Source organism: Macrotis lagotis, chromosome 1 (assembly GCF_037893015.1).
Source record: "Macrotis lagotis isolate mMagLag1 chromosome 1, bilby.v1.9.chrom.fasta, whole genome shotgun sequence".
Classification (NCBI taxonomy): domain Eukaryota; kingdom Metazoa; phylum Chordata; class Mammalia; order Peramelemorphia; family Peramelidae; genus Macrotis; species Macrotis lagotis.
The window spans coordinates 875,121,108-875,137,092 of record NC_133658.1 but is presented as its reverse complement, the minus strand read 5'-3'; the positions used below and the strand labels follow the sequence as shown (position 1 = coordinate 875,137,092).

At 39.7% G+C, this 15,985-nt stretch overlaps 1 protein-coding gene across 6 annotated transcripts in view; it reads left to right on the top strand.

Moving 5' to 3' along the window:
- ARHGEF10L (Rho guanine nucleotide exchange factor 10 like) overlaps positions 1–15,985 on the top strand; it is a 252,095-nt gene that overhangs the window by 189,791 nt on the left and 46,319 nt on the right. For all 6 annotated transcript variants that reach the window (XM_074218287.1, XM_074218286.1, XM_074218285.1 and 3 more), the window contains 2 exons: positions 14,327–14,413; positions 15,253–15,476. In XM_074218287.1, coding sequence (XP_074074388.1) covers positions 14,327–14,413; positions 15,253–15,476 — 311 coding nt within the window. The remainder of the gene's footprint in view (positions 1–14,326; positions 14,414–15,252; positions 15,477–15,985) is intronic.

The following is a 15,985-nucleotide window of genomic DNA, read 5'->3' as shown; positions in this document are numbered from 1 at the left end:
GTGAGGACAATCTTTTTTGGATTTTGCTAGTTTGTGCCAGATATGATTCTAAAACTCTTTTCCTTTATCTTCTATATCTTTCTGATATTCCAGATTTGGTATTCCTTCTTGATTTTATGAATTTTGATTCTTCTTCCCTTTTTACTTCTTCTGTACCAAAGAAGTCTAATGTTCTTTGTTTTGTTTTTTTATATGTTAGGTCTACAATCAATAGGTCAATAAACATTAATTTATTGACCATCTCCTGTGGATACAGATGTAATAAATGGAATGGCCCCTGCCCATAAAGTTCTTACATTCTATTAGAGAACATATCTTAGATTAGCCATATTCAGAATAAATAGAAATAAGATATTTAAGAAAGGGAGGCAATAATTACATTTGGAGAAATTAAGAAAAGCTTCAAAAAGCAGATAAGCTGAGTCTTGAAGGAATGATCATTCTCTTCTGTTCCCAACATCTTTAGTCTTTTTTTGAGGGTTAGAACCATGTCCTCTACTTTAGTGAGCATTCTTTTTCTAATTTGAATTGTTATGGCTGGTTCATGAGCAGAACTCTAAAGAGTCAACCAGTAAATATGAAAGACATTGATCTCTGTGAAAATAGGAAATTGGACCTTTGGGAAGTTCCCCAAAATTCTTTAAAATCTTACTCTTCCCTCCTATGTCTGTTGATGAGAGGAAGACCATAGCTACCTCTTAGATGCCCAAGAGCAGCCTGCTATCTCCATTTTAGCTGGTGCCATTGGTGCCTGGGATAATGCTTCATAGGAATGCTTAATTAATGTTTCTAGAATTGAACTGAATTACTTCAAGACCACATCAGATTATTCAAGGATAGGAGCAGCATAGACAATCTTACCCTTCTAGCCAGTGATGTAAGGCATTGCCTCTTTGACCCTCCTGGGCAAGCATCCAGTATCCAGGCCTTGGATTGCTTGGGATAATAAAGCTGTTCTCATCCCAGGAGAAGGGTTATATTGGTAAGGAGTTGAATTTGGCCTTCTCCCCCCCAAGTCCCAATTGTCTGGGCAGTCTGAATGCCTTAATATTTTAATTTGTGGCAGATAAGAACAAAAGCTAAATCTTATTGGTCCCATTAACTCTAATAGGGCAGGTCAGAGCCACTGCCCTGAGAATTTCCAAAGTCCTTCAGAGAACCATAAGGGAATCTGGGAGCTGAGAGGAACTCCTCAGCCTGTAACTAATTCTGAGCATGTTAGGTGGCCACAAAGTCTGTAAAAGCAGCCAGCTAGCCAAATGTGTGGAAGGCATTGATTTTTCAGGTATCTTTAGATCCCTGGGGTCTTAGAGTATAGAATTATGGACCTTGTAGGACACTTAGACTATGAAATATAAAACCAGGGAGAACCTTAGAACTTAGAACCAGAGCTAGTTGAGAATTTATAGCATTTAATAGTTGGGAGGGACCCCAGCTGTTTGAAACATTGAATACTGAATGACAGAGCTTAAAGGGGCCTTAGAACAGAGAATTTTAGACCTGGAAAAACCTTAAAGTCCATGTAATCCAAAACCTTTATTTTGCCGGGGAGGAACTGAAGCCCAATGTAGAAGGGGCTTGACCAAACTCTCCTAGTGAGCCAAGGGTCAGAACTCAGACTGAAGTCTAGGTCTCCTATTGTCTTGTCTGTTGTCTACTTAATATAAATGTAAAATTATATATACCAATTTGAAATGAATTTATCATCTTAAAGTTTTATTTTGATATAAAATATACTATATGAAGTTCTATTTTAATGATTAGAGATGAGAGGAACGATGCCAACATTCATAAGTGGAAGGACATTTATAAAAAGACATGGAAAGCATGACATATGGATATAGTGTGAGCTCTAGATGTTCTGAAATCTGAGGATGTATATAGAGAATAGAATGCCAGTTCAGGAGTCAGGAGTTCCTGGCTTCTCTCCATCATCTTGACTCTGCCCCTTATCTAGTGACCCAGGAGTCAGGAAGATCTGGATTTCAGTCCTGACTCTGACCCAAAGGGCTATGGATATTACCATGAAAATGTCACAACATATCAAGCAACTCCGTGAGACTTTATGTTACAAATGAGCTACCTCCACCAACAGAGGGCATTTCTGGGCTTCAAAATTCCTTTTATTTTGTGAAATTGTTTACCATTTCCCTTCCTTTCCCCCATAAATGCCAAAGGGCATAGGAGTCAGAAATGGGTTATGAGATAATGACTCTAGTGATGGAAGGGGAAATCAGGGATCATCTAGTTCAACTTATTAATTTTTTATAGATAAGGAAACTGAGGTTCAGAAAAGTGAAGTGACTTTTCCAGAGTTCTATAGAGTGTAAACACCAGAACCATTGTCCTTTCAGGGAAAGGATGACTATTCTTTCACCATATAGGCCAGTTTCACTTTTCATGACCAACAGCAGACATCTTTCTTCCTACTTCCTCTCTTTTCCCCTTGGAATTTTCCTTAGAAGGAATTGATGTAAAGATGACTTTCTTGGCAAATTATCTCCCTCTTTTTAAAACTCTAGTAACAGGGTATTTTTTTTAAATCTAATTTTTATTTATTTTTCAATTACTTGTAAAGATAGTTTTCAACTTCATTTTCTGTAAGATTTTCAGTTCTATATTCTTCTACCTCTCTCCTTCCTCTCCTCTCTCTATGACTGTAGATAATCTGATATAGATTATACATTTAATATATGTTTTGTTTAAAAAAATTTGTTGCTTTTTTTCTCATTCCACAGAAATTTGAAGCAGTAAGAGGCATGTAGTTAGGAAGCAAAGTTCAAAAATCCTGGGAAAAATCACTTAACCCTTCTCAGTCTCAGTTTTTTTTCATCTGTAAAATGGGGTTAATCATAGCTCCTGCCACACAGGACTTTTGGGAGGATCTAATGGGATAGTCTAAAGTATTTTGCCAACCGTAAAATGCTATGGAAATGTTAACTCTTGTTAGCTCTATCCTTTCATCAGGTTGAAACCTCCCTTGTGACCAAAAAAACAAAATAAAATGAAACTGTTAAACCTGAACATGTTATCTGATATACCCAGCAGGGTATGCAATATCCTGTCTCACTAGTCCCTCACCTCATTACTATAAAGGACAAGATATATCTTATTTCATAAATTTATTTATTTTTTCCAAATATACTCAAAGACAATTTTCTATATTCATTTTCTGGTAAGATTTTTTGAGGTCCACTTTTTTCTCCATCCTTCTTTTCCCTCTCCACTTCCCCTTGATAGCAAGCAACCTTATATAGATTATGTGTGTATAACTATGCCAAACATATTTCCATATTAGTCATGTTGTGAAAGAAGAATCAGAAAACAAGTGAAAAAATCATGAGAGAGGAAAAAATAAAGCAAAAATAATTTTTTAAATTGAAAATAGTTTGCTTTGCACTTAGGCTTCATAGATTTTTTTTTTATTAAAGATTTTATTTATTTCGAGTTTTACAATTTTCCCCCAATCTTGCTTCCCTCCCCACACCCTGCACAGAAGGCAGTCTGTTAGTCTTTGCATTGTTTCCATGGTACACATTGATCTAAGTTGAATGTGATGATATATATGATATATATGGTATATATCCTTAAGGAAGAAAAAAAAGTATAAGAGATAGCAAAATTACATGCTAACAGTTTTTTTCTCCTAAAATTAAAGGTAATGGTCTTTAGTCTTTGTTTAGACTCCACAATTCTTTCTCTGGATACAGATAGTGTTCTCCATTGCAGACAGCCCAAAATTGTCCCTGATTGTTGCACTGATGGAATAAACAAGTCCATCAAGATTGATCATCACCCCCACACTGCCTTCAGGGTGTACGTTTCTCTGGCTCTGCTTAGTTCGCTCAGCACTAGTTCATGCAAATCCTTCTGTGCTTCCCTAAATTCCCATCTCTCCTAGTTTCTAATAGAACAATAGTGTTCCATAACATACATACACCATAGTTTGTTGAGCCATTCCCACTAGTAGAGCTTTGCAGTCTGTGTCTTCCTGTAGCTCTTTCAACTTCTCCTCTAAGATTTTGGATGCTATACCATTGGGCGTGTACATATTTAGTATTGAAATTACTTTATTGTCTGTAGTACCTTTTAGGATGATATAGAGTCCTTTCTTATCTCTTTTAATGCTATCTATTTTTGCAGCTGCTTTGTCTGAGATAAGGATTGCAAGCCCTACTTTTTTCACTTCAACTGAAGCAAAATATATTTTGCTTCAACCTTTTGCTTTTACCCTATATGTATCTCTCTGCTTCAAATGAGTTTCTTGGAAGCAGCATGTTGTAGGATTTTTTTTTAGATTTTTCAAGGCAATGGAGTTAAGTGGCTTGTCCAAGGCCACACAGCTAGATAATTATTAAGTGTCTGAGGCTGGATTTGAACTCAGGTACTCTTGACTCCAGGGCTGGTGCTCTATCCACTGCACCACCTAGCTGCCCCAGGTTCCTGGTTTTTATTCCACTCTGCTATTTTCTTGTGTTTTAAGGAAGAGTTCATCCCATTCACATTCAAAGTTATAATTACTAACTCTTTATGCCTTCCATGCTATCTTCCCTCTGTCTGTATTTCCCTCCTTTTTTCCCTTTATCCATATTCCCCAGTATTTTTTTCTGAATACCATCACCTTCAGTGTGTTTACCCTCCTATATCAACTCCCTCCCCCTTTCTTTCCCCTTTTCCCTTTTCTCCTTCCCCCTTCTGTTAGTTCCCCTTTTTCTCCCCCTTCCCATCCCCCCTCCCCTTTTCCCCTTTTAATACTTGAAAGGTAAGATAAGTTTCTTTACTTAACTGGATGTATGTAAGTTAACTTTAAGCCAAGTCTGATGAGAGGAAGATTGAGGTGGTTCTCACCTCCTCCCTTCTTCCCCTCTATTACATTAGGTCTTTTGTACCTCTTGATGTAATGAGATTTACCCCATTTAGTCTCTTCCATCATCCCATCTCCTTACTGTCCCCCCCTTTTAAGGAGGTATTGTTTTTAAATCATTCTGAGTCACAGAAAAGTTATGAGTGTCCATCACTTCTGGCTAAGTATATTCTCTCTAATAAAGTTACAATTCTCAAGAGTTATTAGAGTCTCTAAGGTAAGGATTTAGCTTTTTTCATCTTATTGGATAGCAATTTTTTTCCCTTTAGCTTTTTTTAACCTTTTCATGTGTCTCTTGAGCCTCCTGTTTGATATCCAAATTTTCTATTTAGCTCTGGTCTTTTTTGTCAGGAAATGTTGGAGGTCTCCCAGTTCATTAAATGTCCATCTTTTCCCCTGGAAGAGAAGGGTCAGCTTTGCAGGATAGTGGATTCTTGGCTGCATTCCAACCTCCCTTGCTCTTTGGAATATCTCATTCCAGGTCCTTGAATCCCTTAATGTTGATGTAGCCAGGACCTGCGTAATTCTTGCTGGGACTCCTTGGCATTTCAATTGTTTCTTTCTGGCTACTTGCAGGATTTTCTCTTTTATCTGTTAGTTCTGGAATTTGGCCACAGTATTTCTTGGTGTTTTCATTTTAGGATCTCTTTCTGGAAGGAATCAATGTATTCTTTCAATAACTATTTTGCCCAATGGTTCCATAATATCAGGGCAGTTTTCCATCACTAAATCCTGTAATATTAAGTCCAGGCTTTTTTTCCTCTTCAATGTTTTCAGGAAGCCCTATAATTCTCAGGTTGTCCCAATTGATTTGAGAAAATTATTTTCTTTTTGTATTTGTCCAATTGTATTTTCCAATGTTTTGTTTTCTTTTTGCAATGTGTTAATTTCCTCTTGAGTTTCTTTTCTTAACTTTTGCAATTGTTTTTTTTAAGGTTTTTGCAAGGCAAATGGGGTTAAATGGCTTACCCAAGGCCACATAGCTAGGTAATTATTAAGTGTCTGAGGCCGGATTTGAACTCAGGTACTCCTGACTCCAAGGCCAGTGCTCTATCCACTGCGTCACCTAGCCACCCCTTCCAATTGATTTTTAAACTCCTTCCTGATTTCTTCAAGGAAGTCTTTCTGGACTGGAGACCTATTCATATTCTCCTCAGAAGTGCTAGATCTCTCTGGGTTAGAATCTGGTCCTTCTAAATATTTCTCCATGGGTCCCCCTTTTTACTGGTTTTTCTTCATTTTTCTAGGATCTTGTGTTGGGGGTGGGGCTGGCTCTCAGAGATTTGCTTTTGAAGATCCTAGAGGCTTTGTTCACTTGGCTTAATAATTCCAAGGGCCAGCCATAAGGGGGTGTTGGTTGCTTTCTATGGAGTGATTGAAGCCCTCTCCCAATCCTTGAGGGAGGGAGGAGGGGCAGCAGGGTCTGAGTTGACCTTGAACAATGGGCTGGAAGCCAGTATCCCTTTCAGCTGAGTGGACTCCTTTGTCCACACCTGTGCTTGAGGGGATTGGGGGGGGGGGAGCAGCTACTGTTTGTTCCTGGAAGAATGTTCAAAAGTTTGGAGTTCAGGTCCTGTACCCAGCTGGACTGCAGACCTCCCCTGGTTCTTGACCTGCCTCTCACCAGGGTCTCTGAGGCTAATGCTGGTCCTTTGGCTTCCCACCTGTTGCTGTCCTTGCATTGATCCTCTGGTCTCTTCTTTTGGTTCACTCAAGGTCCCCTGAGACTGACCTTGTTGGTAGGTGTTCTTCTCTTAGCTTCTTTTTCTGGATTTTCTTGATCGAATTTCTGTTAAGAGGTTTCTTTCATGTTATTTTTGAGGTGACACAGGGAGCACTTAACACAGTGCCTGTCTTCTCTCCACCATCTTGGCCGTAAGTCCTGCTTCATAGATTTTTTACTCTGAGTGTGGATGGCATTGTTCATCAAAAACCCTTTAGAATTGTCTTTGATTGTTGTATTGCTGAGAAGAATTAAGTCTATCAGAGCTGATCATCATACCGTGTAGCTGTTAATGTATACAATATTCTTCTGGTTCTGCTCACTTTACTCACAATCAGTTTATACAAGTCTTTCAGGGCTTTTCTGACCTCTGACTGCTCATGATTTCTCACAGAATAGTAATACTCCATCACATATACCACAGTTTCTTTAGCCATTCTCCAATTGATGGGCATCCCCTCAATTTCCAATTCTTTGCCATTCTAAAAAGAATTCCTATAAATATTTTTGAACATGTGGGTCTTTTCCCCTTTCTTATGATCTCTTTGAGATCCAGATCTAATAGTGGCATGCTGAATCAAAGGGAATGCACAGTTTTATTGCCCTTTGTGTATAATTCCAAATTGCTCTCTGGATGGTTGAATCAGTTCACAACTCCAAACAAGCTTTATTTTATTATCTGTTCTCTGGTGACTCCATATGTTTTTCATTTATTCTGAGCTGAACTTCCTCCTAGTGGTCTTTTCTTTTAGATTGTTGTGGTCTCTCTTGGTTCAACTTATTCTGATCTTCCTCGGCTCAATCAGAAGAACTTCCCATATTTTTCTGACTTCCTCTTTTTTAATACATAATAATTTCCCATGACATTTCTAAACTGAAGTTTTACTTCATCCATTTCCCAGTTGATGGCCATGTACTTTACTTCTTGCTCACTTCAGTTGCAAAGCATTTTGCTATGACTATTTCACTATACATCTAGTAAGCAGCAACTCACTGTCTGTGGATTATTTTGATATGATTGGATTTTTTCCCCCTTTGGCTTTTTTGGGGGAGGGGGGGCTAGGCCCAGTTTATAAGTCTTACTGCCTCTGTCAGGTTTATGGAATTTATTCTTCTTTGGATGGTTTTGCTGGCCCTCTCCTCCTGGGCACATGTCTTAAAATCTGAAAGTGACAGTTGGTGTTTTCTAAAACATATTTATTGTCTCTGCTATCAGATTGCAAGTTTCTTGAGGGCAAGGACTTTCTTTTGACCCAGCACTTAGCACAAATGGCTATTGACTGACTGATTGACCAATACTGGAAGGATCTTTATAGTCATAGGTTTAGAATTGAAGGGTAGTTTAGTCCTTTCTTACTCCAACCACCCGTTTTCCAAACAATACCACCAGTCCTTTGGTATCAAAGACAACCACACCAAACAACCAAACGATTAAGAGGATATTAAATCCATGAGTAGTAAAGTGAGAGACATTCTTTCCATTTCACTACACTACCTTTTTATTTAGAATGTATGTCTCCCAAGGATCATGCATCAGCTCATTCTCTATCATTAATTTCAGTTCTGCAGATTGAAATGAAGTTTTAAATGGCTACTATGTGGTACACTAAATGGAATAATGTTAGCATTATCAACAATAGCTAGCATTTATAGAGTGCTTTTAGGTTTGCGCAGCACTTTACCTTTACACATTTGATCCTCACAAACAACCCTGGGAGGTAGGTAGTATTATTATATCCATATTACAATTGAGGAAACTGAGGCAGAGAGAGACTCAGCTCACAGTCCCACAGCTAGTCTTGAATTCAGGACTTTCTGAATCCAGACCCAGCACTCTATCCATATACTATCTAGCTTCCTTTTAAGAGCCTAGTATTTAAAAGAACAACTCAGTTCTCTGCTCATTTGGTATAGAGTTGCCAGAAACAAATTTATTAATTACCTATCCAAGCATGGTTTCTTAGAAAAAGAGAACAAAGGGCAGTTTTCTCTGCTAATGGAAAACCCCAGTCTGACCTGAGCCTCTTCTAATTAGAGGTTATATTGTTCAGGAAACAAAAGACAAATTCCACAGAAAGACTCAAACAAGAATACAAAATTCAGTTTTAGGGCTTGACTCACCATGTAGAACTGTAGTAATGTTAATCTTGGAAGATGTGAGCATCCTTGGAGGTGATGTCTTTGAGGAAAACCAATGTCATGCACAGGGCCTAACAAAATGGCCACCTTTCTCAATGGAATCCTGGACTTCTCTATTGATACTTCTTTTGGTTAATAAAGGGATTCTGTTTTTTCACCCTATTTAAAACTATACTCAAGAGCTACTCCCCTTAATTGAATTAAACAAAGCCATTTCTCTCCTAGTTTGGTCACCACAAACAAAAGAAAAGTTTCTTAATTTTCTGGTAGATCCTTTACAACAGGGTTGGTTGTCTCCTCTTGAAAGAAGAATTGTCTTTGATAAGAATGAAACAAAGGTTTTGCCACTAGGACACTATCTCCTTAGCATTAAGTCTTCTATTCAGAGCAAAGTGGTAATGGTTTTTTCCTTTTATTTAGGAGAAAATAAAAGTTTAAGATTAGGACACTGACAAATTATTACATCTTACTATTTTAAAAGAATTGAAAGAAATGTTATATCTTAGTATTCTAAAAGAAATTGTAGGAGAACAGCTTGGTGGCGTAGTGCATAGAGCACCAGCCTGGAGTCTGTGGGACCTGAGTTCAAATCCAGCCTCAGATATACACCTAGCTATGTGACCTTGGGCAAGCTACTTAACCCCACTGTTTTACAAAAAAACAGCAATAACAACAAAAAAGAAATTGGAGACCATAATGGATATGCTTTCATGCCAATTGAAGGTTGTGTTATGGAAGGGCAGCTAGGTGACCTTGGAATCAGGAAGATGGCAATTTGAATCCAAACTTAGATACTTGTCCATGTGGAGCTGTGTGATCTTGGGCAAATCACTTAACCCTGATTGCCTTGCATCTGGCCACTGGACCCATGTGACTCTGGAGGAAAAAGTGAAGTTGCTGACTTAGCACAACACCCCATCACTCAAATTCAATTTATATGCTTGTCATGACATCACTTTTTTGAGAATGAAGGACAAGCATTAGGTTTTGTTATAGGATGTCTCTTCAGTACCTGATAAAACCTATTAGGGAATTTAATGGAAAGTTCCTGAAATAGATGGGACATTAGATCAAGTGATCTCAGAGGTCCTCTCCAACCTGGATTCTTAGTCTTTACTACCCAGACCAGAAGCTCATAGCGCATTAGATATAGGTAGTGGAACTTATTCAATCTGTTCTTTTTTTTAAAAAAAATTGATTGAGGAAATTAAAGGAGCACTTTAACTTTTCCCTAGTGTGACTTGGCAATCAGGAATTGGTCCATTGTAATGGAGAACTGACTTTAAAGTATTTCTTTTAGTTTGTTTTTTTTTGCAAGGCAGTGGGGTTGTGACTTGCCCAAGGTCACACAGCTAGGTAATTATTATGTGTCTGAGGTCTGATTTGAACTCAGGTGCTCCTGACTAGGACCAGTGCTCTCTCCACTTCGCCACCTAGCTGCTCCAACTTTAAGTATTTTTAAAAATATATTTAATAATATTTTTTGATTACATGTAAAGACAACTTTCCATTCATTTTTGAAAGTTTTTGAATTCCAAAATTTTCTCCCTTCTTTTATTCTCCATGCCCTTCCCCAGGATGGCAAGCAAAGTGACATGTTAAACACATATAATTGTGTAAAACCTATTTCTATATCAGCCATGTTAATGAAAGAAGACTTAGAACAAAAGAAAATAAAAACCCATGAAAATCCCCCCCAAATGAAAATAGTATGCTTCAATCTGCATTCAGATTTCATCTGACTTTAAGTATTTGAGGGACTATCAGATGGAAGACGATTAGTTTTATTCCATCTGACAGAGGTGAGAGGGCAAAACCTGTGCTGAAGCACCAGAGGGGCAGATTTCAGCTCTGTGAAGGAAAAATCATTGGTGATCTCTGTGAAAGGAATGGGTTGTCTCAGAAACAGGGTGTCATCCAAGTGGGGAGGTTACCAGGAGAGGTGATCAGTCAATAATCATTTATTGATCACTGATTGTGAACCAGTCATGTGTAAGGGCTAGATGATCATTTGCCAGGAAAAATTCTACAGGGTTTTTACCTTTTTGAAATATGGATGGACTTCCCTCAGGTTTTGTTTTTTAATTTTTAAATTGTAAATTGGATCATCTGACTGTTGTCACTTCTACATCTGAGATTTTTTTTGAGTGTTTGGGACCTTCCTTGGGTCCTCCTTCCTTGGTGACCTTGAATTTGTGGTTATCTCTGGAGGCAAAGGGGATAGGGAAGAAGGAACCCCACGATGCTTCTGAGTTGGGAATTTGAAAGCTATAGGGCTCCCTTGAAGAGTGTCTGTGATGCCTCCTTTCTAATACTTGGTTTGGCTGGATGCCGGCCTACAGAGAAGACTGTCTCTCAGGTGGGGGAGGTGGGGGAGGGTCGACCATCTGCTCCTTGGCTCCAGGGAGGCCCACACAACATCCTCATTTGGAGCTTTCTGGAATACAAAGACATACAGGCTGAGAATAGCTTTGCTCCTGGGGAGGGCTGTGCCACCTTGTGGGGGTGGGGTGGATCCTGCTGCGCTTGTAGGAATATTGAATATGGGCACCATTGACTGATGGTTTCAGGGACACTCCCCAGCAACTGGTCTTAAATACACCCTTCCCTGATTGTTGCTTGCTCTCTCTCTCTCTCTCTCTCTGTCTCTCTCTCTCTCTCCCTCTCTGCCTTTTCCTCTACTTCTTTCTCTCTTTCTCCCTCCCTGTCTTTTTTTTCCTTCCTCTCTCTCCCTTTCTCTGTCTCTGTCTCTCTCCCTCTCCTCTCTCCCCTTCCCTCTGTCTCCTCCTTTCTCTCTCTCTCTCTCTCTCTCTCTCTCTCTCTCTCTCTCTCTCTCTCTCTCTCTCTCTCTCTCCCTATCTCTCTGTTTCTCTCCTTTTTCCTTCACTTCTCTCTTTCTCTTTCCCTTCCTCTCTCTCCCTTTCTCTGTCTTTGTCCCTCTCTCTGTCTTTTTCTCTCTGTGTACCTCTCACTGTTTATCTGTCTCTCTGTGTCTCTCTCACCTGCCTCACTTTTTATGAGGTCTTCATTCCCTTCCTCCTCTAATCTCACTCTCTTCCCGTACAGATGTGCCCCAATCAGCTTTCCATCATTAGAATGAATTAGGTCTTCCAAACATTGTCAGGGCCTCATCCGATTACTGCCAGTAACAGATGCAATATTGTTGGCTTTCTGGTTATGGCTTCTTACATTTCTTCCCTTCCATCCTCTCTCAGAAATGGAGATGAGTAGTGGAAGAGGAGGGGGATAAGAGTTTGGGAGATGGCAGCTATTGCTAGAAATTTGGCCTTAAGTTTGGATCAAATTAGACCAATGACTTGTATGGATTTCTCTTGGGAATGCTGGGAAGGCAATTGGTTGGTTGCATTTCAGCTTGACCTTTATGAAGGGCTCATTGTGTTTGACTCTACACTAAATTCAACCTGTGCTGCTTCAAGAGGTCACAGAGCTGACCCTGAGTTCTCAAGGCTTATGTCAGCCAGAATACAAGCTGTGGCTGAAGAGTCTTTGAGTACCCGATGTTAGCCCAGGTAGGAAGGCAGAGCAGTTGAACTGTGAAAGCAGAGAGGGAACTAGGAGCCTAATGAGTGAACAAAGGAAGGAACAATTATTAAGAACTCACTCTCTCTCTTGTATTTTACTAAAGCATTAGGGATGGAAAATCCAAAAGGGAGACAGATCTTACCCGTAAGCAGCTTACATTCTAATAAGAGGAAGCCGCATTTAAAAAGAATTATTTAAGACAATGGGGGTTAAGTGATTTGCCCAAGGTCACACAGCTAGGCAATTATTAAATGTCTGAGATCCTATTTGAACTCAGGTCCTCCTGACTCCAGGGTTGGTCCTCTATCCACTGTACCATCTAGCTGCCCCAGGGAAAGCCACATTTATAAGGAATTGGTAGCTAAGAAATGTTGTCTTCTTGAGAGTTCAGGGTCAATGAATAGGAAAAGAGGACAGTCCTTTGAACTCATAAGAACCTAAACCTGTTTTCCACCCTAACAGTGAGTCCAAACGTAGGGAGAGCTGAGACTTCCATGCTCAAATGTATGTTGTGGTGTATGCTGATACGAGGAAGAAAAAAGCAAGTTGAATGAGGACTCTGCAGAATCTGATATTCTTATTTGCTTTCCCCATCTTTTTGTGTCTTTTTGATTACTTTGACTTTTAGATCATATAGAAAGACAACTAGATTGGAGACAGAGGATCTGGGTTTTAATCTCAGTATTTTTATTTTTTAAAATGTATGAAATATTAGGCAAATCCCTTTTCTTCCCCCCCCCCCCCCAGTTTCCTCCTCTGGAAAATGAAAGGGTTGATTTGGATGATGTCTGGGGTTGTCTACAAGACTGTCATATATGAAATCTCTTTTCCTTTGTTAGAAAGTTCAAACTATTCATTGGGGTCCCGTGCAGTCTTTGTCATCCTTATACCAGAAGAGGGCAGCACATGCCCTAACAGATGTTAGTACAGTCGTCCTGGGGCTCTGACCCAGATTAAGTGGAGGGTTCCACTTTTTCTTTGCAGATCTCATGCATAGTGGGTCAGGAAAATCCCAGATCCTTTTCCTCTATTGTGGCTCACTGTTCTCCGATATTCAGTCAAAGATGCAAAGAACCAGGCTTTGGCCAACTCGTGCCTTGATTGTTCTTTGGGAACAGAGGCTATTGAGATTATTAATGATGATGGGTGCTAGAGATGCTATGGTCTATAGGTAGAAAATTATGATGGTGTTTCTATCAGCAGTGGTAGTTGTTACTGTGAATAGAATGACTTTTAAAAAAAATAAATATGTTTTAATGATGGGAATTTGGACAAGTAATAAACTACAGAGTATCAGAGCCAGGAGAAGGGTCTTAGAACACAGAATGTCAGAGGTGGGAGGGCCCTTAGAACACAGAATGTCAGAGGTGGGAAGGCCCTTAGAACACATGATGTCAGAATTAGGGGGCCTTAGATCACAAAATGTTAGAACTGGGAAGATAGGGTGAAGAAGAATAGAGAATATTAGAATTGGGAGAGACCTTTAAACACCATTTATCCCAACCCCTATATTTCATAAAGGAGGAAGTAGGCCTTTTGAAAGAAATTTCTTTTGTCCGACTGCCAGAAATAATTTTAATTAATTTGAATTAAATAAATTCTAAACATTTCTGAGAGAGGTGTTTTCAAAACTACTGGGAATCTCTGCCCATATTTTTACCTCTTGCTCTAAGCAGAAATGTTTTTCTTCTGTGGTGGATTAGTCACTTGCCTGAGGTGAAATTTAATGGAAGAACACAAACCAGGACCTAGATGTTATATTCCTAATTCACTACCTTTTATTTGCCATTTACCCACTTTGAGCCTCAGTTTCCTCATCTTCAAAATGGCAGGAGGGTGGATTAGAGGATTTCTGAGAGCCTTTTTGACTCAGAAAGTCAATGATTTAGTGATTTATCTGTCAGCAAGGGGAAGGATGATTGAAGGCTGGGTTCTCCTGTTGGATGCTGGTATTTGCAGCCAACAGAGACTCTTTACCCCATCCTTCAGTCATTCTTTCAACCATTCATTTGACAAACATTCATTAATTGTCTGCTGTGTTCCATCTGTCTCCTTAGCTCAGGTCCCTGATCCACTGTCCAGTTCACTCCCCTCTCCTAGGCTTCTCTGCAGTCAGCACATCCCTCCCTCAGGGCTATCTCTGGGTAAGTACCACCTCTTAACCTGTGCCCAAGACAATGTAGGTCTCCCTTTGATCACAGGACAGTGAAGAAGTGGGTGGGAGTATTGAAATATTTGGTCCCTAGCTCCTATTGGTGTTTACAGAGTCTTGTTTACGTCTTTAAAAGATCAAGTTAAAAGGTGTCAGGGAACAGAGTGAGATATCAATTCTGTAGACCTCATGGTTCCAGTGAGACAGAGGTCATTCAAACTATTACTTCCCAAATGCATGTTCCCAGGAATATGAAGGATAGGGGAGATGGTGCTGGTGACTTAGGCCAGCTCACCCTTTCTGCTGTAAATTTGATTGAGAATTCATGTCCTGTTAAGAGTGGCTCTGGAATGTATCCTCTTCACAAAGAAAGATCAGATCTTTTTAGGACATAGAATTACTAGTTAGATGGGAGCTCAAAGGTGTCCTTGGCTTTGAGTGATATTTGAGTGATATTGGACAAAACACCTAACTTATATATGCCTCAGTTCTTTCATCTGTTAAATGAGGGTACTGAACAGGAAGAATTTTGTGGTTCCTTCCAGTGCAATCTATGATTCCAAGATCCAATGCCCTCATTTTATAGAAGAGAAAACTGAAGCCCAGAGGAGAAAAGTAATTGGTCTGAAGTTACAGACCCTTCTGACCAAATCCTTGACCTGAGAAGATAGATACTGTATTTATTATTGCCTTTCCTATCCCACTGCCCATGGAGGGAGACTGGGGAAGACTGTACCTGAGAGTCTCAGTCCATTGCCCCTGTCATTTCTGCTCTGTTCTGCCCTTGAGCCCTGGCTCTGATCAGCCCCTACTTTTTCTCTGTCCTTCCAGGTTGCTGGTGGGCAAGATGGTGTTGGTGGCCAGGTGGAGATCTTCTCCCTGAACCGACCCATGCCTAGAATGGTCAAGTCCTTCCCTGTGGCCTCCCCAGTGCTTTGCATGGAATACATTCCAGAGAAGGATGAGGAAGATGAGGACCAAGAACCAGGCAAGGCAGCCCCTGACCCCTCATCTGTAGTCCATCCAACCATCTGCCTTGGACTTCAGGATGGAAGGTGAGAGGGCCTGCACAGGTCATCCTATGGATTCTTTTTTGTTTGTTTGTTTTTGTTTTTGTGAGACAATGGGGTTAAATGACTTTCCCAAGGTCACACAGCTAGTAAACATCAAGTGTCTCAGATTGGATTTGAACTCAGGTCTTCCTGACTCCAGGGTGAGTACACACTATCCACTGGGCCTAGCTGCCCTCACTCTATGGTTTCTGATCTTAGGATCACGACTAATGATGAATTAATTGAATGAATGGATGAATGAATGGATGGATGAATGAATGAATGAATAGGTAAATGAAATAAAAAGTATTTATTAATTGCTTATAATGTGTCAAATATTAGACTAAGATATGGAGATACAAATATAAGCAAGTAAGATAATCCCTCCTTTATGGGAACCTTCATTCCAATGGGAAAAGACTCCTCATACTTCTCAAGCCACTGGAAAATGGTCCCATGAGTCAGGGTAGGCATTATCATCTATTTAGAGATGAGGAAATGTAAAAGGGAAT